Source organism: Drosophila ficusphila, unplaced genomic scaffold (assembly GCF_018152265.1).
Source record: "Drosophila ficusphila isolate 14025-0441.05 unplaced genomic scaffold, ASM1815226v1 contig_220, whole genome shotgun sequence".
Taxonomy (NCBI): domain Eukaryota; kingdom Metazoa; phylum Arthropoda; class Insecta; order Diptera; family Drosophilidae; genus Drosophila; species Drosophila ficusphila.
In genome coordinates this window covers 74,750-100,933 of record NW_025064118.1, presented here as the reverse complement: position 1 = coordinate 100,933, position 26,184 = coordinate 74,750, and the positions used below count along the sequence as shown (strand labels likewise).

General features: G+C 38.9%; 2 protein-coding genes across 5 annotated transcripts; one reads left to right on the top strand and one right to left on the bottom strand.

The window, feature by feature from the left end:
* The first annotated feature begins 15,978 nt into the window (after nt 1–15,978).
* On the top strand, nt 15,979–19,107 carry LOC108101976 (osmotic avoidance abnormal protein 3). 2 transcript variants are annotated; one of them, XM_043207633.1, is made up of 5 exons: nt 15,979–16,617; nt 16,677–17,494; nt 17,586–17,769; nt 18,374–18,478; nt 18,559–19,107. In XM_043207633.1, exons 1-4 carry the CDS (start codon nt 16,081–16,083, stop codon nt 18,473–18,475), a joined length of 1,641 nt encoding a protein of 546 aa, XP_043063568.1. In that variant the 5' UTR covers nt 15,979–16,080; the 3' UTR covers nt 18,476–18,478; nt 18,559–19,107. The 2 variants fall into 2 exon arrangements, with proteins under 2 accessions (XP_043063568.1, XP_043063567.1); XM_043207632.1 differs by having other exon boundaries at nt 18,374–19,107.
* Nucleotides 19,108–19,200: 93 nt separating this feature from the next.
* Nucleotides 19,201–24,717, bottom strand: LOC108101975 (polycomb protein PHO). Of its 3 annotated transcripts, XM_043207635.1 has the most exons (8): nt 24,556–24,716; nt 24,137–24,382; nt 21,808–21,866; nt 21,580–21,724; nt 20,759–21,519; nt 20,401–20,698; nt 19,595–19,714; nt 19,201–19,536 (listed from the first exon to the last, which is right to left on the bottom strand). In XM_043207635.1, the coding sequence occupies exons 5-8, from the start codon at nt 21,495–21,497 to the stop codon at nt 19,392–19,394; spliced, it is 1,302 nt and encodes a 433-aa protein (XP_043063570.1). In that variant the 5' UTR covers nt 21,498–21,519; nt 21,580–21,724; nt 21,808–21,866; nt 24,137–24,382; nt 24,556–24,716; the 3' UTR covers nt 19,201–19,391. The 3 variants fall into 3 exon arrangements, with proteins under 3 accessions (XP_043063570.1, XP_017062058.2, XP_043063569.1); XM_017206569.2 differs by lacking the exon at nt 21,808–21,866 and having other exon boundaries at nt 24,556–24,717; XM_043207634.1 differs by lacking the exon at nt 21,808–21,866 and having other exon boundaries at nt 24,450–24,566.
* Between the last annotated feature and the right edge of the window lie 1,467 nt (nt 24,718–26,184).

Genomic DNA, 26,184 nt, shown 5'->3' with positions numbered 1-26,184 from the left:
GAAATTAAATAAAAAAACAAACAAAATATAATAAATATTTTGTTACAAATAATAATAGTTAGAATTATTTTGTTAGTAAAAAAGGTATTTACCTCTTTGGGTTTTTTATTCACTGCATCTTGAAGTTCACTCCAAGCAGAAAGGAATAGTCATCACCTGTAATGAAAAGAAAATTTGAAAATATGTATTAGTTAAATTATTTTATACAAATCGATTGTTTAAAAAAATACATACCCAAATGAGTTGATGCACTGCATCCTGGAGTGGAGTTCAATAAGATAACCACTGCAACCACTTTATCCGCAACATGTACACTTTACACTTTAACCTGAAATTAAATAAGAAAAAACAAGAAAGGAAGCTAGCTTCGGCAAGCCGAAGCTTATATACCCTTGCAGTCATCAAATATGTAAAAAAAAATACATAAAGGCTAACCGACATCGAAGCTATGGCAATTTTTGTATTAATTTTCCATATTTTCGACTATAGATCATATGGCAGCTATATGATATAGTTGTCCGATTTTGATCAAATTTAATTCGTAATTAGAGTCGTTAGAAAACTTTATATTCCAAAAATCATGCTTGTCAGATGAAAAACAACGAAGTTATAATTTTAATTCCGTTATTTCTTCATAGATTTTTTTATCTTCCCTATGGCAGCTATAAAATATAGTAGTCCGATTTTTATGAAACTTTTTTTCAATTTAAGGGTTGTTAAAAAACTTGATATTCAAAAAATCATGCTCGTGGGATAAAAAACAGCGATGTTATCAATTTATTTCCATTAATTATATATATATTGTTCGATCTCTCCTATGGCAGCTATATGATAGTGTTATCCGATTTTGATAAAATTTAATCCGAAATTCAATAGTAGTTAGAAACTGCTATCTTGAAGAATTCAAGTCGATCTGATCAAAAACATCGGCGTTAGAATTTTGTAGTTCAATTTCTTGTATGGGAGCTATCCTATATAGTCGCCCGAACCGGCCCGTTCCGACTTATAGGTATACTGCGTGTAACAACTACACAACATTTGGGAAAGTTTCAGCAAGATAGCTTTAAAACTGAGAGACTAGTTTGCGCGGAAACGGACAGACGGACAGACGGACAGATGGACAGACGGACAGACGTACAGGCGTTTTCCGATGCTCGTGATGCTGATCAAGAATATATATACTTTATGGGGTCTGAGGTGTCTCCTTCACTGCGTTGCAAACTTCTGACTGAAATTATAATACCCTTTTGCTCTGCAAGGGTATAAAAATAATAATAAATAATTTGTAACAAATAATAATAGTTAGAATAAATTTGTTAGTAAAAAAGGTATTAGTAAAAAGGTATTTACCTCTTTGGGTTATTGATTCACTGCATCTTGAAGTACGTTCCAAGTAGAAAGGTATAGTCATCACCTGTAATGAAAAGAAGCATTCCAAAATATTAGTTAAATTATTTTATACAAATCAGTTGTTTAAAAAATACATACCCCAATGAGGTGATGCACTGCATCCTGGAGTGGAGTTCAATAGAAGATCACGCCATTCATAATTGATCCTGCAGCCTGTTGTCCAGTCCATTTATGTGGTGTCAGCATACTATATATCTCCGGTAACCGCATTCTTACAACTATTCTTACTATATATATTTATATTATATGTCCCTACTTGTTTACAATTATTAATTGTGTTTGATTTTCATGTACTTCAAGTTCAATATTTGATAAAATTTACCTTTAAAATTTCTTTCATGTTCTTGAAAACTTTCAGATCTTTATCTGTTGCTTTTAGTTTCTTTGTCAAAATATTTATGATTTTTTAAAATATATAACTTAATTATTTATTGTCTAAAGGATGTACTCACTGCGTAATAACCTTGGTGCAGTGCATCCTGATGTCGAACTTAAAGTTACAAGTTGGATGGTGTCACCAATTATTTTCTGCAATCAGCCAAATACACAACCAAAAACCTGATAAAAAAATATAAAAAAAATTGAATTAATTAACTGCATTTTTTTTACAAAAGCCACGTCATCACATAATTAAAAAAAACTGCAACTCACCTTTTCCGGTTTGGATGCCCTGCATCCTGGAGTCCACTACATGCAGGAAGGGATCGGGCACCTTTAAGTTCATGCCAAGTCAGGTCATGATGCAGTGCATCCTAGGAGGAGTCGACCCATGGTGCACTGCATCCGGGAGTGAACTCCAGTAGGAGGAGTCGACCCAAGATGCACTGCATCCGGGAGTGGACTCCAGTAGGAGGAGTCGACCCATGATGCACTGCATCCGGGAGTGGACTCCAGTAGGAGGAGTCGACCCATGGTGCACTGCATCCGGCAGTGGACTCCAGTAGGAGGAGTTGGCCAGATACTCTCTCCCACTCTGGAACCACGTCACTAACACACACGCACACACACACACTTCCAGATCTCGGAAGGGGTGTTCCCCAAGTGCTGGAAGAGACAGGACTTAGTTTTAATCCCAAAGGGAGGTAAAGTGCCTGAAAAAACAATAAGCGTTTTTATTGCCGAAACGAAAAACTTTGCAATTGCAGTGGTTAATTCTTTTGCGATTGGTTTTATTTAAGGCGAAGACGAAACGAGATCGAGGCGAAAGTTACGCAGTGCGTACGACAGGGAGTTCAATTTTCAACTAACTTTTAATTCCATCAAATTCTCTTACATGCTAACCTACGATACTGAGCGGGAGAGCGGCGGCCGAATTCGCCTGAGCGATAAAGCTTTATTACGCCCCGCTCCCCGCTTTACATAGACAATACGAGAGAAATCTCCAAAGACCGCCCCCTCTGAAGGGACGACGTCCTTCAGGACAACGTTGAAAGAAGCGCCAGCCGATGGATGGCTCGCCTGAAGGTTCCCTCTGCCGTCTTGATGTCCGCCACTCGGACCTTCCCGTCAGCGCCGACGTGCACCGCTACTACGCGCCCGATCCTCCACTGCTGGGGCGGCAGATTGTCCTTGCCGACGACGACGAGAGCTCCCACGACGACGTTTTGGACCTCCTGGTTCCACTTTTGCCTCGTCTGCAGGCTGGAGACGTACTCCCGGGACCATCGCTGCCAGAACCTGTGCCTGAGCGACGAGACACTGCGCCATCTTCGCAAGCAGGTCGGGCTGATCTGGTCCGGGAGTGCCGACGGTGGTGGAGCGACCAGCGGGCCGCCGATCAGGAGATGTCCGGGTGTTAGGGCTTCGCCGTCGCTGGGGTCGCTGCTTAGCGCTCCGATGGGCCTCGAGTTTAGCACCGCCTCCACGCTGGCGAGAGAGTTCCAAGCTCCTCCGCGGTCAAGAGGTCGTGGCCGACCGTCCGAAGGAACAGGTGCTTTGCAGACTTCACACCTGCTTCCCATAGACCGCCGAAGTGAGGTGCTCTGGGCGGTATGAACGCAAACTCGCATCCTTTTTTTGACGCAAATGCTTCGATACCACCCCCCTGCTCCTCCAGACGGGCCCGGAACTCTTTCAGGTGCCGATCCGCGCCGACGAAGTTGGTCGCGTTGTCGCACCACACCTTCTCCGGAATCCCGCGACGACTCACGAACCTTTGGAAAGCCAATAGAAATGCTTCAGTGGTAAGGTCAGACACTAACTCTAAGTGGACCGCTTTGGACGCAAAACACACAAACAAGGCCAAATATGACTTGTACGGTGGTTTACCACGGATGCGATACGTTGTGCTAAATGGCCCACAAAAATCGACGCCACAGATATTAAAAGGGCGGAGAGCTCGGAGTCTGTCTGATGGCAAGTTCCCCATAATTTGCGTCAAGAGCTGCGGCTTGCATCGAAAGCAGCGCATGCACGAACGAACTGTTCGGCGACATACGTCTTGAGCATTGACCAACCAGACTTTCTCTCGCAGGAGACTCACAAGAGCTCGAGGACCAGCGTGACAATTTGTAACGTGCAGATACGACATGTAGGTTTTAACAAACTGTGAGCTTTTTGTTAGCAACAACGGAAATTTGGCTTCGTACGGGATAGGAGCATTCAATAACCGACCACCAACTCGCAATAATGTCGAAGAGCACCAATCTGATTTATTTTCCTGCACAAAGGGATTTAGTTTTTGAATTTGCGTTGATACCGGTTTCTTTTTCCGAATTTTGCCTATGTCGTCACTGAATTCGTGAGATTGGATGACTTCTACAATTTTCTCGAACGCAAAATTCAATTCTCTTGGCGTAATGCTTTTTTCGAAAGGCTGTACAACTTTCTTACACCTCCGAAGAAATCTTAAAACCCACACGAAAACTCTCAGCAGCTTCAGGTGCGACGAAAAGGACTCGATTTTCTGAAGCAGGTAGTTGGGCTCTGGTGTGACAACAAGAGTTAACGCCGACTTGCGTAACTCACTCGACACAACTTCTGAAGGAAGTTCGAAATGCTGATTTACAGGCCAACTACTTTCTGTGTCGAGCAAAAATGACGGCCCAGCGAACCAAATGGACGTTAAAAGATCTTCAACGTCACATCCTCGAGACACTATATCCGCTGGGTTAACTTTCGTGGGAACGTGTCGCCAAATTGCATTCTCCGACCACTCTTGAATCTCAGCTACTCGGTTTGAGACGAAAACGGACAACGACGAAGGATGAGTTTTGATCCAATGCAGAGTGATCTCAGAGTCGGTCCATAGGACCACCTTTTTGATAGGGCAATTTAGTAATGGCCTTACACGATTAAGAAGATCTGCTAGAAGGTGAGCTGCACACAGCTCAAGGCGAGGCAAAGTTTTCGTCTTGAGGGGAGCTACTTTGGATTTGGCAGTCAGTAATGACACTTTTAAACCTTCAGCAGTTTGAGTGCGAACGTAGATGCACGCTCCATATGCTCGCATGGAAGCGTCAGCAAAACCGTGTATTTCAATCGGGACTTGCGGATCTGTATGAACGAATCGCGATACCTTGACTTTGGGCAGTTGCAGCAGAGTTGCTTTGAAGGCTTCCCACGACGTTTGTAGCTGCATCGGTAGCGACTCGTCCCAATCTAATTTTCGAAGCCACAGCTCCTGTAGAAGCATCTTTGCCTTCGTGACCAAAGGACACAGCAGGCCCAGTGGATCGAAAAGTCTCGCAGTCACGGAGAGTATGTTTCGTTTTGTCGGACGAAGATCCTGGAAAGAGTCATCCAACCGGAATTGGAAGTAATCTTTACCAGGTAACCAAACCACTCCAAGGGTTTCAGTCACATCTGAGTCAGCCAATAATGGCATGATAGCGCTGTCAAATGCGGAGATCTCTGGGCAGTTCGAAAGCCACTTTGCCAATTCGAAACCTGCCTCTTGCAAAACCTGAGAAACTTCCTCACGAAGGCTTTGCAGGTTCTCAACGCATCCGGCGCCTGTCAACAAATCGTCAACATAAAAATCATTCTGAATGACCTTTGCGGCATTTGGATACTTAGCTTGCGCCATCTCTCCAAGCCGCATTAAACACCGGATTGCCATGAAGGGTGCTGGCGATGTTCCGTATGTCACGGTATTTAATCTAAAGATCTTCAGAGACTCAGAAGGATCTCGTCTCCACACTATGAGCTGATAGTTTCGGTCAGCTTCGTCCACCATCACTTGGCGATACATCTTTTTAATGTCCGCTGCAAGGGCGAACCTGTGCATTCTGAACCGAAGTAGCGTCGAATACAGCTCCTCTTGAATAGTGGGGCCTACCATCAAGATATCATTCAACGCAACCTGCGTCGATGTGCGGCTTGAGGCATCGAACACCACTCTCAACTTGGTTGAGGTGCTTTGAGGCCGCAGCACGCATTGGTGCGGAATAAAATAGTGTGGACCATCTGGAATTATATTATCAGTAGAAGACATATGGCCCATTGACGCATATTCCTCCATGAAATCCAGATACATTTTTTTTAAGGAAGGATCTTTGGACAATCTCTTTTTCAGCGACAAAAATCTACGTTTCGCAACTTCATACGAAGAACCAAGAGAATTCGGGTCAGATTTGAACGGCAGACGAACGGAAATTTCCCAGACGACAGTCTTTGAGTATTCTTCTCAAAGTGTTGTTTACAAAGTTGCTGCTCAGGAGTATGGACTTTAGCCTTAGGCGGCAAGTCCACCACAGACCAAAATTTCTGCAGGGTTGTGTCGATTGACTCCAACGCTTCTTCCTGGCAGCTGAGATGTACCGAATTTTCTGCCTTAATTTTGGTTTCCGAGGTACATCTCCCTGACACTATCCAGCCGAGAACAGTTTTTTGTAAGATGGGAAGTTCAGGCCCCTGCTTTATCTGGCCGACTGACAGAATTTCAAAAAATGAATCTGCGCCGATAAGCATGTCTATTTTTTGGGGCTTGAAGAAGAATGGATCTGCCAAATTAATATTTTCAGGCACCCTCCACCCGCTGGTGTTCACCGCTTGATCCGGATGATAACCAGAAATATTTTTTAAGATATAAAAATCGGACGACAACTGGCTGCTCCCTACTCGCGACTTCACTATTGTATGTATCTTCTTTGTTGCTTGGGCATTAGTTTGACCAATGCCCCGCAAGCTCATACACACATCCTCTCTTTTAATTTGTAGTCTCTGAGCGAGCTCGTCGGTCACAAAATTTATTTGTGAACCAGAGTCAAGCAACGCTCGAGCCACAACAAATTCGCCACTTTTCGATACTACGCTCACGATAGCTGTGGCAAGAATAACTCTATCCGAAGCAGTCGCATGCAAAACATGTGAAGTGGATGGAGTCTCTTGCATGAGCGTGGGCTGAGGAGGAGGCGGCAACGCGAGATTTGTTTTAGGCGAGTATATGTGCAGCAAAGTGTGGTGTGAAGATTTGCACACCCTGCACCTGTTCGATTTGCATTTCTTGACCGTGTGACCCTTGCGAAGGCAGTTAATGCATAAGGGCACTTTCTTGGCAAAATCGAACCTCTGCTGCACTGTTAGAGCTGCGAAAGAAGCGCAGTTTCCTACTTGATGCTCTGCTGATGTGCAAAACACACATAAAGAAGAGTCGTCCCTGGCAGCGATCAATGAAAAACTTTTATTTCCACTCTTCTTCGGAAAAGTCTGGCTTGGCTGAACATTTTTCGGCTTGGAAGCCTCTTCGGCGACCATGTGTTGGTATCACCTGTCCAGAGCCGACTCACATTCGTTCCAAAGCGGAAGCGAAGTATAGTCCAACTGTTCTTCCCACTTTCTCTTTGTTCCTGCATCGACCTTGCTCATGATTAAATGAATGAGGATGGCATTCGTTATACGTTTGTCATCCCCAATGGACAGCAACGAGTCATACAGAGCTCTGACTGTGTCGATCAGGTTTCTCAAGGCTGTAGCTGATGGCTGGGACATTTTTGGCAGATTAAAAAGTGTCGATATATTGTCGAAGAAAATCAGACAATCATTATCGTACACCCGCTTCAGGCTAGCCAGGGCCTTGGGATAGTTGGCTGCGGTGACTTGAAATGCCCTGACTGTGCCTAAAGCGTCTCCAGCTAGACACGATATCAAATGGTTAAATTTTTCAATATCGTGCAGAGTGTCATCTTTGTCCACAAACGTTTCGAAAAGGATTATAAAATTTTTAAATTCGGAGTGCTTTCCGCTAAATGTTGGAAGAGACACGCTCGGCAGGCGGCATTGGGGAGTGCGCCTTGCCGGTGGAGCGGATTCATCGACGCTCGTACGCCTGCTTTTATTTATTAGAGAAATTAGCAGAGACTTGGCCAATACTGCGGTCTCTTCCAAATCTTCCCGAAACATATCCTCTGGGTCTCTCGCTTCGATTTGATTCTGAATTGTCGAAGCATTTTCAATGTGCGAACTTAATATTTCCAAACGACATTCTAATTCGACTGGATTCAAAGATAATCTACCCTCTTCCAAATATTGTTGAGTTCGGGATATACTTCGCATAATTCCGTCTCGTTTATTTTTAAGCGCTTCGATTTCTTTGTTGCTCATTGTGATTTATTATTTGATTAAATTTGGTTTGAAATCGAAAGGCTGGGAATTAATCTCTATTCAAATAACAAAAATCAAAATAAAAAATTTTAATTTATTTTTTATTATTTAAACAGAAATAAAAAAAAACAAACGAGTGGTATATGCCGAACGTCTACACTGTAGGGGATTTGTCGAATAAATTAACAAAGTCGTTTAGAATAATATTAATTAATTTATTAATTCCGTACGGAACTAATAAACCCCACGCACAAATTGTAGAGGAGCACACGCTCAGCGCAAACACCGAAAACACAGCGATAACACCAAAAACGCTTGCAATAGCCAGCGACCGAAAACGAAAAGCGCGAAAGCGAGATCAAAAAACACTGGCAGCGCTGCGTGGGTGAGAGTGCGTGTGTGTGTATGTCTGTATTTAGCTGGCGGCTCACTCTTTGGAAATGCCGACTAGCGGAAAATGATGCACTGACCGATATATAAGGGCAACGAATATATAAGCGGGATGCAGAAGCGCGGGAAATGGCGCTAAGGCTTGGGAAAATGGCGGAAAAGCGCGGCAAATTTGGTAATGAAAAATGCGCGCACAGGTTTTTTCCGCAATTTTCTTTGCACAATAGTTCACTGGATGCACTATTAAAATCACTTTATTTTCGGCCTTAATTTTTAACCCTAAATTGGTGCTCACTACGACGAAATTGGTGGAATTAATTTGCACTTATTGGGTCAACGACGAATTTAATTTTATAGGTCCAAAGCGATTCACTTAATTCAATATTTATAGCAACATAAAATATAAAATATAAGCAATATAATATAAATATTTATGAATGTGTCGGGTCATAAATTATGGTAGTCAGTGTATAAGGAATCAAATCAAGTGTAACGATTCTTCTCGCTGCACTCTAACGATGGTTTGTTAGTGCGCTTTAGTCTACCTTTTCACCAGGTGTTCAGAATAGTTCAGTGTGAACATCTTGCTTGAGGTTATAGGTTTGGAAAAGGGTTACGCACTAGGCGATTGTCGTGCGTGTATGCTTGAGCCACTGCGAGAGACAGAGATGCCAGTATGTGCACTAGAACATTGGTGACAGTGCAGTTTTTCGAAATTCTGGGGCAGTCTAAAACAGGCAGTGGTGCGCTCAAGTCTATTCGCCATCTACAACCGTCTAAAAATTGTCAAAAGACATGGACAAGGAGAATCTTAACCCGACAAATGTATAATATTCGAATTAAAATTGTTAGTGCATGCGAAATCAAATTTTTTGGTTAGAATATTTAAACAGAAATAAAAAAAAACAAACGAGTGGTATATGCCGACCGTCTACACTGTAGGGGATTTGTCGAATAAATTAACAAAGTCGTTTAGAATAATATTAATTAATTTATTAATTCCGTACGGAACTAATAAACCCCACGCACAAATTGTAGAGGAGCACACGCTCAGCGCAAACACCGAAAACACAGCGATAACACCAAAAACGCTTGCAATAGCCAGCGACCGAAAACGAAAAGCGCGAAAGCGAGATCAAAAAACACTGGCAGCGCTGCGTGGGTGAGAGTGCGTGTGTGTGTATGTCTGTATTTAGCTGGCGGCTCACTCTTTGGAAATGCCGACTAGCGGAAAATGATGCACTGACCGATATATAAGGGCAACGAATATATAAGCGGGATGCAGAAGCGCGGGAAATGGCGCTAAGGCTTGGGAAAATGGCGGAAAAGCGCGGCAAATTTGGTAATGAAAAATGCGCGCACAGGTTTTTTCCGCAATTTTCTTTGCACAATAGTTCACTGGATGCACTATTAAAATCACTTTATTTTCGGCCTTAATTTTTATACCCTTGCAGAGCAAAGGGTATTATAATTTTGGCCAGAAGTTTGCAACGCAGTGAAGGAGACACCTCAGACCCCATAAAGTATATATATTCTTGCTCAGCATCACGAGTAGAATCGGAATACGTCTGTACGTCTGTCCGTCTGTCCGTCTGTCCGTCTGTCCGTCTGTCCGTTTCTGCCTAAACTAGTCTCTCAGTTTTAAAGCTATCTCGCTGAAACTTTCCCAAAATGTGTGTAGTTATTGCACGCAGTATATAAGTCGGAACGGGCCGGATCGGCCGACTATATCGGATAGCTCCCATACGAGAGAATGAAATAAAAAATTCTTACTCCGTTGTTTTTGATCAGATCGACTTGAATTCTTCAAGATGGCGTTTTCTAACTGTTATTGAATTTCGGATTAAATTTGATCAAAATCGGATAACTCTATCATATAGCTGCCATAGGAGAGATCGAAAATTATATATAGAATTAATGGAAATAAATTGATAACATCGTTGTTTTTTATCCCACGAGCATGATTTTTTGAATATAAAGTTTTTTAACAATGTTTATATTGAGAAAAAAGTTTCATAAAAATCGGTCATCTATATCTTATAGCTGCCATAGGAAAGATCGAAAAATCTATATAGAAATAATGGAAATAAAATTATAACATCGTTGTTTTTCATCAGACAAGTATGATTTTTGGAATATAGAGTTTTCTTACGACTCTTGAATTACGAATTAAATTTGATTAAAATCGGACAACTATATCGTATAGCTCCCATATGATCTATAGTCAAAAATATGGAAAATGAATAGAAAAATCGTCTTCGCTTCGATGTTGTCTAGCCTTTATGAGTTTTGTTCGACATATTTGATGACTGCAAGGGTATATAAGCTTCGGCTTGCCGAAGCTAGCTTCTTTTCTTGTTAACCCTAAATTGGTGCTCACTACGACGAAATTGGTGGAATTAATTTGCACTTATTGGGTCAACGACGAATTTAATTTTATAGGTCCAAAGCGATTCACTTAATTCAATATTTATAGCAACATAAAATATAAAATATAAGCAATATAATATAAATATTTATGAATGTGTCGGGTCATAAATTATGGTAGTCAGTGTATAAGGAATCAAATCAAGTGTAACGATTCTTCTCGCTGCACTCTAACGATGGTTTGTTAGTGCGCTTTAGTCTACCTTTTCACCAGGTGTTCAGAATAGTTCGGTGTGAACATCTTGCTTGAGGTTATAGGTTTGGAAAAGGGTTACGCACTAGGCGATTGTCGTGCGTGTATGCTTGAGCCACTGCGAGAGACAGAGATGCCAGTATGTGCACTAGAACATTGGTGACAGTGCAGTTTTTCGAAATTCTGGGGCAGTCTAAAACAGGCAGTGGTGCGCTCAAGTCTATTCGCCATCTACAACCGTCTAAAAATTGTCAAAAGACATGGACAAGGAGAATCTTAACCCGACAAATGTATAATATTCGAATTAAAATTGTTAGTGCATGCGAAATCAAATTTTTTGGTTAGAATGCTCATTATCTACCGATTTTACACGAATGCAAAAAGTTGAAAGATTGGCCGAACACAATTTTAACAAAACGCCACAAATTAACTTTCAACTTTTTACACTCTATACCTGGCTGGCCGATTCGGTCTGATCAGCGACTTCCCTTTTCGGATCCATTGCCTCGACGTAGGGTGTGCAAATTGCGTAATCAGTTCCAGCGGCGACGACGAAAAGGCCTTTGGCAGCAATCAAACAAATCCAGCGGCAACAAAAGGGCTTCTTGGCAGCAACAACAATCTTCTCCAGCGGCAGCGACGAAAAGGCAGCAACAAGTCCAACGACGACAAATAATTATTTATTGGCACTTTTGCACTTTATTTAAGCCGCCGCGGAGAATTGTTTTTGGTTTTTGATTGTTTGTTACACACCAAAAAAAATGCGAAAAAAAGAAATAAAAAAAGGTAAAAAAATTTTTTAAGTTAAACCGTTTTATGTAAAACATGTACTAAATGTACTAAAAGCCTAATAATAATATAAAATAGATACAGACGTGGGAATTATAAACATATGCTTAGACTAGACTAAAATAAAACCGTGGGGCAAACAAACATTTTAATCAACGATTGTACACAATTGACTTGCCCCACGGTTTTATTTTAGTCTAGTCTAAGCATATGTTTATAATTCCCACGTCTGTATCTATTTTATATTATTATTAGGCTTTTAGTACATTTAGTACATGTTTTACATAAAACGGTTTAACTTAAAATTTTTTTACCATTTTTTATTTTCTAGTTTTTAGTTTTTATTTCGCATTTTTATTTATTTTTTTTTTCGAAGTTAACTCCACAGGTAAGTATGTTAATGCAGCAGCGTTGTACCGAACTGTACGAACTTGATTAGGATAACAACGTTTGGTACAAATATCACAAACATGTATATGTCGGATCAAATGAAACGGGGCCTACTTTATTCTCTTGGTCAGAGTAGGTGAAGCGGGGCCTTCTTTAATGTGAAGCATGGACTATTAAAAAGGAAGTTAGAAATTGAGTGAAAGCATGGCAGAGCGGGACAGATTTAGACTGCTGCCAAGTGAGGTCTGTTCGTTAAGCGCTGACATACATGCCAGAAAGAGAGGACTAACAATGTATAAGAATTGAGTAGAAATTGGAAATTTGGAAAGAAGACTCTTGGGAAGTCACTGACTTGGGAGTTCAGAAAGCGCCTGGCAAACGAACAGAACTTGCTGCTGAGGATTCTAGTTAATGAAATGGAAAAGACAAACGACCCTCCGACATATGTATACATGTTGTGTTAATAGCCTTCTCGAATGCCTGCAGATTATAAGCTCTGCTCTGTGTTTTTGATGCTTTTTGTTCGTCGTTTCTGTAATCGACCATTTCTATCAACTTCACTTTCTTTAGCTCGTTTTGCTTTATAATTTTCTTTCGCTTTTTGAAACCTTCGTTTACGCTGTGTTGCAGTTTCTTTCATAATTATTATTATTATTTAGCTTACCCCGTTTGTTGTCAGATTGATCTGAATTAATCTGATGTGTTTGTCAGTGACAATGATAGCCATGTTGATGGGATTGATAAAACCTAAGTTATCCGCCATTTTGCAGAGGCCGCCATCTTGAATTTTAATTTTATTTAGTACATTGTATTCTACTTGTGGAGACCTTTCATTTGATACCCATATTGATGGGATTGATAGAACCTACGTTATCCGCCATTTTGCGGCCGACATCTTGGATTTACAATGTTATTGACATTACTATATTGTATTGTCATCGGAACTGAAGGTGTGTACCAAATTTCAGATCAATCTGACAACAGGAGGGTACTTACATTTCAATTTCTAATTTTGACCCTAGGGTGAGCTAAATAAAACAGTTTAAAAACCAACTGCTGATCACGTCGGGGTCACCATGAAAAAACAATAAGCGTTTTTATTGCCGAAACGAAAAACTTTGCAATTGCAGTGGTTAATTCTTTTGCGATTGGTTTTATTTAAGTCGAAGACGAAACGAGATCGAGGCGAAAGTTACGCAGTGCGTACGACAGGGAGTTCAATTTTCAACTAACTTTTAATTCCATCAAATTCTCTTACATGCTAACCTACGATACTGAGCGGGAGAGCGGCGGCCGAATTCGCCTGAGCGATAACGCTTTATTACGCCCCGCTCCCCGCTTTACATAGACAATACGAGAGAAATCTCCAAACAGTGCCTGAAGACCCCTCAGGATTCCGACCGATCTGCTTGCTAGACACCGCTGGCAAAGCTCTAGAACGGGTCATATGTTCCCGACTAGAGGCCTCAATCAGCAGCACAGGAGGGCTCTCTGACTCCCAATTCGGCTTCAGGAAAGCTCGCTCTACCAAGCAAGCCATCCAAGAAGTCGTAAACTTGGCCGCTAGAGCGATCGAAGGTAAACGGTGGCGGTGGGGCACCAAGGAGGACTGCCTGGTGGTGACGCTAGACGTCAAAAATGCTTTCAATTCGGCGAGCTGGGCAAGGATTATAGAATGCTTGGTCAAAAACAGCATAGATCCAACCCTAACACGAATTATAGGAAGTTACCTTAGCCAGCGTGTGCTACGATACGAGACCAATGACGGACCTAAAACATATAGAGTTACGGGAGGAGTTCCGCAGGGATCGGTCCTTGGGCCGACGCTGTGGAACCTGATGTATGACGGGATCCTCCGTTTGAGCCTCCCATCCGGTTTAAAGATGATCGGATTCGCAGACGATGTTGCCATTGTAGCAGTAGCCAAACATACGCACGAGCTGGGGGCTATTACTAACGAGGCGATAAGGCAGGCGAGCGAATGGCTGGTAAATGCCGGTCTTAGCCTCGCAGAGCACAAGACGGAGGCGGTGCTCATAAGCTCCAGAAAGGTAGTAGAGAGCGTAACTCTCACAGTGGGTGGCACAGCCATCAGATCTCGGCCTCACCTCCGATATCTAGGAATAATCCTGGATCATAAGCTCTCCTTCAAGGAACACCTGAAATACACAGCCCAGAAGGCCTCGATAGCCTGTTCAGCACTGGCCCGTATCATGCCAAACACGAGAGGGGCCAAAGAGCTGCGTAGACGGCTACTGAGCAGTGTTGTAAGGTCGATAACGACCTATGCGACACCAATTTGGGCAGACGCCACAGCGAATAAGACCTACACAAAAGAGGTTAGAGCGGTCTACAGAACCTGTGCCCTGAGGATCGTCAGCGCGTTTCGTACGGTCTCAGGATTTGCAGCCGAAGTTCTGGCCGGTATGATGCCATTTGACGTAGGCATACGCGAGCTCGCATGTGCACACGAGCTTTCCCCAGAGGAAAACAGAAGAGATCCCTTGCCGAGTGGCAGCGAAGATGGCAATGCTCCGTTAGGGGCAGATGGACGCACAAACTCATCCCACGGCTTGACGCGTGGGTAGACAGGGCGCACGGGCAGGTGAACTACTACCTGACCCAATTTCTAAGCGGCCACGGCTGCTTTAGAGCGTACCTCCAACGCTTCGGGCACGCGGAAGACCCGTCCTGCCCAAGATGTGGCACTAGTTGCCCAGAAGATGCCGAGCACGTCATCTTCACCTGCCCAAGGTTTTCCGGGCAGAGGGACGATCTGGAAAGACAGTGCGGCGAGCCGCTGATTCCAGAGAACCTGGTCAGCAACATGCTGGCAAGCGTCGCAAACTGGGATGCAGCGGCAAAAATGGCAAACAGCGTAATGAAGGAGCTGAGACGCGAGGAGCAAGTCTTAGGAAGGAGCCACTAGGGCTATACTCCTCCCCGAGGTAATACCAAACGGTTGTTCCGGGGGGGCAGTGAGAAGCACACAGAAACAGTCCTGGTTTCACAAGGGCCACTTGAGTGTACTGCGGTACGCCAACGTCTATGTAAAGGAAAAAAAAAAAAAAAAAAGACCGGAAAAAGTTTCTTAGAGAAACTGCCGGTCATCCCGGAGAACTAAGAAATTGGCCAAAATCAAGGGGTATCCCACTACGAATCTGCCAGAACCACTTGGGAATTATAGGTACAAGAAAACGAAAAAAATAATTAATTATCATTGTCGCTGACGTGGCCATATTAATTTAATTAACATTTAGTTAACATTACATTTACATTATATTAAATTAACATTATTTCAACATTAAATTAACATTATATTAATACTAAATGGATTTTAATTAACATTTTACATTTAAAATAGTTTTTTTTACCTGTTGCATTTTGATTGATTGGTGTTGTTGTTTTATTAAAATAGCTTTTAAAAAATATATCCTCACATTTATTTAATCACTTTATTTGAACATTGGCATTCCCCTTAATCTACTATTTGTATGCCCTCGCAGAGGGTTCTAATTTAATTAATATAGATTGCTTTCAAATATTTAAAGATTTAATATACATCTTAGCTTTCAGAGTTCTGAACTGGGTTAAGCACATTAGCTTGCCGGCAAAAGCTCCTGGGTGTGGAATTCAACACCGCAAAATGCTTGACTTATAGAAAAAAATTTATTTACATGCATTATTATCAGTGTAATGTATGATTTGGAATGATTTTGAAACAAAATGGGTGGGGGGGGATGGGAAATTTGTGAGGTCATCACCCCACTCAAAACTGTTTCTCCGGCCCTGAAGCATTGTATTGTGTTTATATATTTTTCACGAAATATAATATATATTTTAAATTTTATTTCTTTGTTTTGAACAAGGGCGACAGCAAAAACACGTGCAAGGGAATAATTCCAAAATGTTTCGATCATATATTTGAAGCAATATCTATGGCAACAAATGTTAGATATTTGGTTTTGATAAGCTACTTGGAAATTTACAATGAAAATATTCGCGACCTGCTCATAAGAAACAAAGGAACAAATATAATAAATCATTCTTTAAAGGAAATACCAGGTATTGGTGTCTCAGTACCAACGTTGTCCACGTATCCCGTTACTAACGCTCAGCAATGTTATGATTGGTTAAACTTCGGAAACGAAAACCGTGTTACAGGAGCGACATTAATGAACGAAAAAAGTTCCCGATCGCACACTATATTTACCATCACTTTGGAGCAATCCCCTTTTTTTACTAATATTATATCGGAAGACAACTTTGTAGGAATACGTCGAGGAAAACTAAGCTTAGTTGACTTAGCAGGTTCAGAGCGAGCACGTAAGACTGGGGCTCAAGGAGATCGACTTAAGGAAGCGTCGAAAATTAATTTATCACTTTCTGCATTGGGGAACGTAATTTCGTCTTTGGTTGAAGGTAAAGCGAAGCATGTACCCTTTAGGGACTCAAAACTGACACGACTGCTTCAGGTAAATGTTTAAATAATCGAATAAATTTATATTTATTCACGCCTGAACTCTTTTTTTAGGATTCCCTAGGTGGTAACACAAAAACCCTTATGATATCGTGTATATCACCTTCAGAAAAAAATTATGACGAAACTATATCTACACTTCGTTATGCAAGTAGAGCGAAAAACATATCAAATAAACCAAAAATTAATGAAGACCCTAAGGATGCAAAACTACGAGAGTACCAAAATGAAATACTTCATTTAAAAAAAATGCTTGAAGAAACTCAACAAAAAGTAGTTTACGGAAAAGAAAAAAAAATCGATTTAAACGACATTCCTATAAATAACCTAGATATTCTAACTCTAGTTCCTAAGAGAGATGCCGAAGTTATTGAAATAGATAATGAAGCGCGCGAATCATCCAAAATATATAACTCCTCAAAAACGCCTATTTACTTACCTTTCCAATCAAAAGAAGAGATTCAACTGCAGGCAAGGAGTCGCATCGGTTTCATTAAACGCACTTTAATTGGAGGTGAACGTGTTAACGATTTGAAACTTAAAGAACAGCATAAGGTCAGAAGATTTGCTGCACAGCGCCATTTAAGTGCCATTGCCTACGCATTAAGCAGAGTAAAATCCGAGGATCGCGATCTTCTGCAGGGGCATTATGCTAATATCACTCAGGAAATAAGTACTAAAAACGATTATATCAGAAAGTGTAAGGAAAAAATTAAAATGCTTGAAATGGAAGTTTCTGATTTAAATTCCGAGTTTGAGTTGGATAGGGAGGACTATTTGGACGAAATTCGATTTCTTGGACGCCAAGTAAAGTTTTATCAACAACTGATTTATAAATATCAGCCAGTTTTTCTTAAAAACGACAAAAATTGGTAAGAGTCTAACTTAATTAACTTAGAGTCTTAGAGTTCTTAGTTTAGAGATTTAATTTATTATTATACAATATTATATTTGACATTCCAGGTCACCGGATATTCTTTTAAAAAATTCGTTGTGGAACGATGAGCTTAAAGTTTGGAGGATTCCAGAGATTGATGATTTAAAACTTCCTCCGGCTTCACAAAGATCAGGACTTAATCGAGTTCACAGTTCAATTTTATATATTAACCGTAATGTGACCCAAAAAACTAAGCCATCTGAAGAAAAAGTAAGTTTAGGTTTTTATATTTTAGGGGTTCACTTATTAAGAGATTACTGGGTCGCGAGCTGCAAAAAAACTTACTGTTTTTGACATTTTTTAATTAAAAGAAAAATTTTAATTTTTTTTGTACTTGTTTATTATTATTTTTTTTTTCTAAAAGACCAATATGTCAAGAATATTGTTTAAAAATGTTCAGACAATTTCAGGTTTTTAATTACCGAATTTGGAAGTATTTTGACGTACAAAAATACTTTAAATCGTTTTTCCCGAAAACGTTACTTTTATGTCGGAAAACATCAGAACTCAATATCTACTGAACCGATCCTTTTGAATATTTCAACACTATTTCTTTACATAAATCAACAGGTAAACAGAAAGTTTTTTTTACCCTGACTGACGTACAGACGTATTTCAATTCAGATGGTGATAATGATCAAGAATATATAGGTATACTTTATGGGGTCTGAGGTGTCTCATATCTGATATGAAGGGCCACGCCCGTTTTTGTAATATTTTTAGTCTATGATTGTATTTCTTATTACCTTTAAAATGTTTTTTACCTAAGTAAAATAGTTTTATTTTAGCTTATTACTTAAATTTTTTCTTTAAGGAAAGAAATTCCAATCTTCAAGACAGTTACTTTAGAACAGGACATCCTAAAACAAAGGAATTCGGAAGAGGTTCATTGCGGCTTAATGGCATTTACTCATAATAAGTAAATAAATTACTTGGATACTATTAAAACTATTGTTAATTTAATGAAGCAAATGTTTCCGGTCTCATCTCAAATAATAGCGATTTTGACTGGCCACCGAGATCGCCGGATTTGACTCCTCCTGACTTTTTCTTGTTGGGTTACTTGAAAAGTAAGGTTCACCCCAACAAACCTCAATCCCCCGCACGACTTAAGACCAACATACGCAACGAAATCGCTGGTATTGACCCGGAAACACTCAAAAAATGGAAAATGCCGAAAAACGGGCAGATTTGTGCAAAGCAGCCGGCGGTGGCCACTTACCAGATACTGTTTTAAAAAAGTGACAAAACAAATTGTGCATACAGATTTAAATAAAATGAACGATCGTACACACAAAAATCTGTTTTCCTTTCTTTTTTTTTAAAAAAACTTCAATAACCACAAGATGGCGCTCCCTGTACGACCGCGGCATCCAGCAAGATAAGTCAGAAAGAACAAAATAATGACATCGTTGCGGGTGATAAAAAGCCATTCTTAATAGTTTTGCTGAAGTTTCTTTTTCTTACACCTGCAGTGTCCTTTTGATGGTCCAGTACAACGAAGAGATAGCAAGATAGCTTTAAAAACAGACAAGAGGACAGACGGCCAGACATACAGAAGTATTTCGATTTAGGTCGTGATGCTGATCAAGACTATATATAGGTACTAAGAATTAATAATATTTCAATAAAATCAAAAAATTTATGTTTTAAGTCCAGATTTTATTTAAGTTTACATATTACATTAAAAACCTCTTTTAATTAAAAATATAATATATGCCCCATTATTCTGTCTTTCAATCTTAATCAAATTTGACAAGAGCAGTTTTTGATTTTTGTCTGCTCACCGAACTTGATTTAGATAGAATTAGATTTGGGGTCGATCTAAACTTTCAGTCTGCATACACCACAAAGGGAACGCTGTTTTCTGAAACACTATCCTGTAGCTCTACCTTAATATAGTTTGTAGAATTATCTTCACTTTGACTGCTTGACTCAAGGTTTAAACAACCACCTTTGCGCGAAATGCTAGTTCTCCTACACAAAAAAATTTGAAATGTAAAATATATCTGATTTAATGTTTATAAAAACTTACTTTGCTTTTGCATGCGTTAATATATGAGATTTTAAGTTTGTAGATTGAGCAAACTTTTTATTGCAGGCATCGAATGGACAAACAAATGGTCTATCTCCAGTATGTATTCTTACATGTGTTCTGTAAATAAAAAACAAGCTTGTATGAAATAAAATTTTGTTTTGGACTTTGTAGAGTAGTTAAAACTAGCGAGCAAAGAAAAACATTACGTTTTAAAATGGTAATACAGTCGAGTCCCGATAATTCGAAATGGCAAGGGGATCACTTTTTTTACGAATTAGACGGGAATTCGATTTATCGATATTTCTATTTAACGGGGCTCAAAAATGAAAAATTCGAATAAACGGGGTTTTTACATTTCACATCATGTTTACATATGTATTTAACTTTATTAAAATTAAACAAACATTATAAGTATGAACATTCATTTGTACGTTTTTCAAATTAAAGGAAAATTAAAAAATAACAAAATTATAACAGCGAGAGAAACACAAAATTCATAATGCATAGGCGACATAAAGGCGGAATAGCTGTCTGCAAAATCTAACGGTGCTTTAACTGAAAAAATTTCGCATCGCATTACGATTTATAAGAGGTTACGAAACAAAATTACGATTTATAAGAGGTTCAAAGTTCTTTGCTCTGCGAAAAATACTACGAATTAACGAGGGGACCAAAATGTATGGAATTTTAACGAATTAACGAGTTTTTTTCAAGGGGACAGAATTTTTTACGAATTATCGCGATTTTCGATTTAGCGAGGTACGAATTAACGGGATTCGACTGTATAAGATTAAATACTTTACCTTAAGTTGAAGTCTAGTGAAAATCGTTTTCCACAGCCCTCGAATGTACACTGAAACGGTTTCTCTCCCGTGTGAACCAACTGATGTCTTTTAAGCTTTGAACTTTCCACGAAGGCTTTTCCACATTCTGCGCACACATGAACACGAGGACCGTGAGTATGTAAATGTTTCCGCATAGCAGACGAGTCTCTGAAGTTTTTATGGCAACCTTTATGCGGGCACGCTATTTTTTTTTCATTTAAACAGGCTCCTGTGACATCGGAAATATTAAAACTTAAATCAGGGCTTCCAGTCGATCCTAAATGTGCAAACAAGATTTATAAAACCAATTTGTAAACTATTTTTTTTTAGTTTTTACCCGTGTTGTCGATGTATGGTAATTGAGATGGTGTTATTGAATTATCAATTTCCTGCGCTTCCTGTGTGTCCAAACCGAAGTGGGTTGTGTTAGTAGAAATACGCAGACCACTAGAATTGTGACTGTTTAAAATTCTATGATCTTCAATTGACATGGAGGCAGTTTCGTTCACCAACTGTATATTAGTGGAATCCGAAATCAAAATTGAATCATTGAAGCTTAAAGTAGATTTAGTCGGTATATTAGTGGAAAGGTTATTTTCTTGAGGCAAAACTATTTTCTCCTTTGTTAGCTGTTCTAAAAGTGGAACGGAGCTTAACGGTGGCTGCATTCCAAGAGGCTGATGTTCATGGGCAAATAATAAAGATTCAACCTGCTGGAAGTCTTTATTTTGTTGGGATTCGGCACTATCAAAATCAATGTCGTTTTCTTTCAAAAATTCAGATTCTCCAGGATTTTGGTCTGAACCGGAGTATTCATCATCTGATATCCCGGATGCCCACATTGTAACACTGAATTCGCCTTCCATGGTTTTAATTTGAACAAGCTTTTGTTCCCACCGTCTTGATTTTCCGGTTGAGGATAGCATTGTTGTATTTGAAGCTATAAACGGTGAACTGTTGTCGTCCGTACAAAACTTTTCTATGGGGGTCTCACTGTTTAGAAAGTTTATTTCCGCGTCTTTTAAAATGTCTTGAGTTTCGCCATAGTTGGTATTTTTATAAAAATTGATATTCATTTCATATCCTGTGATATTTTTTCTTTTGGAAATATAAATACACATGAATAAATGTATATACAAATAACAAGAATTTACTCACTTTTTAGAGAAAGTTATATTTTCAGGAGCTTTCCGATTTAGTTGTACAAGAAGATTGTTAGAAATATCACTTTTTCCAGACTGTTTCAATGATTCAAAAACTTTACTTTTTTGTAAGGTTGTGCGCCCTTTATGGAAAAGACCATCTGCAAAAAAAATGTGTTTAAAAAAAGTTTTAATAAACTTAAAGTAGTGTTCGACTTAGTCAAAAAAGCCCTTTCGACCGTACATATGTTTGTCCCGAAAAATGTACTGTGGTTCACACCTCAAAGGTCCGTTGCCCAATATCTGTAAAAAATAATTCAATCAATGGGTCTCAAATACAAGATCAAATTCCGTAAAATTTGTTAAGCGATGAAGCGCACTTCTGGTTAAATGGCAACGTCAACAAAAGAAACTGTCGCACCTGAAGTAAAGCTAATTCTCAGGTGAATGTCGAAACACCGTTACATCAAGAAAAACTGACTGTTTGGTGCGCTTTATGGGCAGGTGGAATCATTGGTCCGCACTTCTTCAAAAACTATGATAGCCAGTACGTTTCAGTTAATGGTGATCGGTATGGAGCCATGTTTTCTAACTTTTTCATTCCTGAATTAAAAAACCAAGATGTCCTACAGCTGTGGTTCCAACAAAGCGGCGCGACATGTAACTCAGCTTACCTATGACATAATCGATTTATTGAAAGACACGTTTGGTAACCACCTTTTACGTTTCGGACATGTGAATTTACCTCCCAGATCTTGTAAATTAGGACCGCTAGACTACTTTCTGTGGGGCTATGTAAAGTCGTTGGTCTATGCCAGTGGCGTAGCGTGCCTTGTCGGGGCCCCGTATAAAAAATTTTTTGGGGGCCCTTATATGGAGGTAAAGATTTTTCACAAAAGAAAACAAGAAAGGAAGCTAGCTTCGGCAAACCGAAGCTTTTATACCTTTGCAGTCATATGTCGAAAAAAATACATAACGGCTAAAGAACATCGAAGCTAAGACGATTTTTCTATTCATTTTCTATATTTTCGACTATTGTTCAAATGACGGCTATATGATATACTCGTCCGATTTTGATGAAATAATTCGGTATTCAAGAGTCGTTAGAAAACTCTATATTCCAAAAATCATGGTTGTCTGATGAAAAACAACGATGTTACAATTTTATTTCCGTTATTTCTATATTGATTTTTCGATCTTTCCTCTGGCAGCTATAAGATATAGTTGTCCGATTTTTATGAAACTTTTTTCTCAATATAAGAGTTTTTAAAAACTTGATATTCAAAAAATCATGCTTGTGGGATAAAAAACAACGATGTTATCAATTTATTTCCATTAATTCTATATATATTTTTCGATCGCTCCTATGACGGCTATATGATAGAGTTATCCGATTTTGATCAAATTTAATCCGAAATTCAAAAACAGTTAGAAAACGCCATCTTGAAGAAATCAAGTCGATCTGATCAAAAACAACGGTCTGAGAATTTTTTATTTCCTTCTCTCGTATGGGAGCTATCCGATATAGTCGGCCGATCCGGCCCGTTTCGACTTATATACTGCGTGCAATAACTACACACCTTTTGGAAAAGTTTCAGCAAGATAGCTTTAAAACTGAGAGACTAGTTCACATAGAAACAGACGGACGGACAGACGTACAGACGTATTCTGATTCTACTCGTGATGCTGATCAAGAATATATATACTTTATGGGGTCTGAGGTGTCTCCTTCACTGCGTTGCAAACTTCTGACTGAAATTATAATACCCTTTTGCTCTGCAAGGGTATACAAAATATTGTGAGAAGAAATATTTATTTATCACATTATTTACCCATTTTACAAATAAAAGTCAAATTTTAAATATTCACTCTTACACACTTTGGGGGCCCCCTTGGCCCGGGGGCCCCGTATAATTGATACGGCATATACGGCGGTAGCTACGCCCCTGGTCTATGCGGATAAGCCACAAACGTTTAAATATTTAGAAGACAACATAAGCCATGTTATTGCCGATACACGCCCACAAATCTTGTAGTCATCGAAAATTGGACGCCCAGATTGGACTACATCCAAACCAGCCGTTGCGGTCAACTTCCAGAAATCATATTTCAAATGTAATGCCACAAGATTAACTTTCGTATAAATACAATAAATGTCAATCGAATAATCCATCGTGTTTTATTGCAATTTAAAGTCTATACCTCAAAAAAAAAAAAAACCCGTAATATGATATATGTAGTCGTATAGATCGATTGAGATGGTGATGCTGACCATGAATATATATGTTGGTATACTTTGATGGGTATGCAATTTTCCCATTACTATGTTTCAATCTTCTGAATGTATCTCTAAATTTGTATAAACATATGCTTATTATCCTTATCCCTAAAAAGTACTAGATGTGTTTTATAAAATCTTTTTTAATAATAATAACGTTCGGCAAAGCATATTAAAGACATTTCGCTTTGTGTGAATGAGAAAAGGTAAATTTCATAGTTGTCAATGGAAGAACCTTTAATACAAAGCGAGTTTGCCAATTTCATAAGTGTTTGTTAAGATAAATTAAACTCACCACTGCCTGTAGCTTGCGCGTTAATTTTTTGAGTGCCTTTTGAGCCAACTACATCTTCCTCGGATTCCTCTTTTTGAAGTATGCCATATCGTTCGTATGCCATATTTGCAATGTTTTGATTCATTGCAAGGTTTAGTTAGTAATCATTTTATTTGCATGCAAAGATGCAGGCACATCTGTTAGGTATGTATTTGTTGTATATTCAACTTTCTGAATGTTGTATTTCCTGAGGCTTAGTTTTTGGATCTAAAAAAAATTGAGGTGCATGTGTATATTGCATGAAGTTTTAAAATTAGCGCAGACCAATATTTACAAATGTATCCATACATGTCTTTTTAACGTGCAGTTATAAAGGCGTTCCGTTTTATGTAAAATGAAAATAACCGAAAATATAGGGAATTCTTTTTAGTTTAACTTACTTCGATCATCTGTTTTTCACAAACACAATGAAAACAGGATATATTGTTGTTAATTTCCACGATTTTTTTTAAATTAATAAGTTTATTGTCGTTTATCTAGTTTCTGTGCTACAAAAATAAAATAAAAACAACCCAACTTATTCTTATAAAACCGATAACAGATGCCCCAAAATATTGATAATGATATTAACGCCTACTGAAATCACTGAAAATACACGATTTCCACTGACAGCATTTACCGTTTTAGTACTAGATGCAAAAATACAAGATTAAAGTTCCGCTCGGCCTTTTTTATCGGATAATTTGTTCCCACAAATCACAACACATAATTCAAAAAATATTTTAAAAGAATAACTAATACATAGCTGAGTACCATTATTTGAGGTAAAATTGCGCTTTAGCGGCTTTTGCTAAAAATGGTCTAGGAATTTTTTTTTTTTAATGGATACCTTGGGGCCTAAACATTAATAAAAAAGTGGCGGAAAGCTTAAATTTTAATTATTTATGTGTTAAAATTGCAATTATTACAGCCGCGAGGCAACCCGTTTTAGAACATTGCCATGTTTTTCTAGCGAAAAACTTTACCGTTGAGAATGCGTTGTGGATGAAGAGTGCTGCAATTGTGTGAAAATTTAAAAACAAAAGAAATTAAACAATTTTACCATGTCAGGCACTGCCAATTTTACTACTGAACGCTGTAAAGGTTGCGAAATGACTCAGAGTGATTTTATAGTACTGAGTGAATACCCAGAAAAGCTATGGCCAGTTGCTTTTTTGCTATTTTTACAAATAAATACTTAGAAATCAAGCTTTCCGCCACTTTTTTATTAATGTTTAGGCCCCAAGGTATCCATTAAAAAAAAAAAAAAATTCCTAGACCATTTTTAGCAAAAGCCGCTAAAGCGCAATTTTACCTTATTTGAAATTAAATGTTTACGGTGTTAGGTTGTCAGGCTATTTTATTAAAAAACCTGAATCCAGCTAAATTTTGCAATGGCAATGGCAATCGGTAAAACCTGCATAAAATGGCCAAAAACGATTTTATCTTGACGGGGAAGGTGTTTTCTTTCATGTTTCTAGAGCTATAACAAAGTTGCATACCAGCTTTTTTAAATTTCAGAAAATAAATTTTTTCGAAATTTTCATGGATTCCCCCTTACACTTTTTGCAAAATCGGATTTTCCATTTTTTCGCACCTTTTTTCGGTAAAACCTGCATAAAATGGCCAAAAACGATTTTATCTTGACGGGGAAGGTGTTTTCTTTCATGTTTCTAGAGCTATAACAAAGTTGCATACCAGCCTTTTTAAATTTCAGAAAATAAATTTTTTCGAAATTTTCATGGATTCCCCCCTTACACTTTTTGCAAAATCGGATTTTCCATTTTTTCGTATCTTTTTTTTGGTAAAACCTGCATAAAATGGCCAAAAACGATTTTATCTTGACGGGAAAGGTGCTTTCTTTCATGTTTTTAGAGCTTTAACAAAGTTGCATACCAGCTTTTTTAAATTTCAGAAAATAAATTTTTTCGAAATTTTCATGGACTCCCCCTTACATTTTTTGCAAAATCGGATTTTCCATTTTTTCGTACCTTTTTTTCGGTAAATATATAAATATATAATATACATAA

Bases quoted from the DNA above. Each gene is read 5' to 3' on its own strand.
- LOC108101976 (XM_043207633.1), top strand. From the start codon at position 16,081: ATGGCAACAAATGTTAGATATTTGGTTTTGATAAGCTACTTGGAAATT. The intron at 17,495-17,585 runs GTAAGAGTCTAA...TTGACATTCCAG, and splicing joins CTTAAAAACGACAAAAATTG to GTCACCGGATATTCTTTTAA. The intron at 17,770-18,373 runs GTAAGTTTAGGT...TTTTTCTTTAAG, and splicing joins CTAAGCCATCTGAAGAAAAA to GAAAGAAATTCCAATCTTCA.
- LOC108101975 (XM_017206569.2), bottom strand. From the start codon at position 24,260: ATGAATCAAAACATTGCAAATATGGCATACGAACGATATGGCATACTT. The intron at 19,715-20,400 runs GTAAAGTATTTA...TTTTATTTACAG, and splicing joins TCACTAGACTTCAACTTAAG to AACACATGTAAGAATACATA. The intron at 19,537-19,594 runs GTAAGTTTTTAT...TTTTTTGTGTAG, and splicing joins TTAACGCATGCAAAAGCAAA to GAGAACTAGCATTTCGCGCA.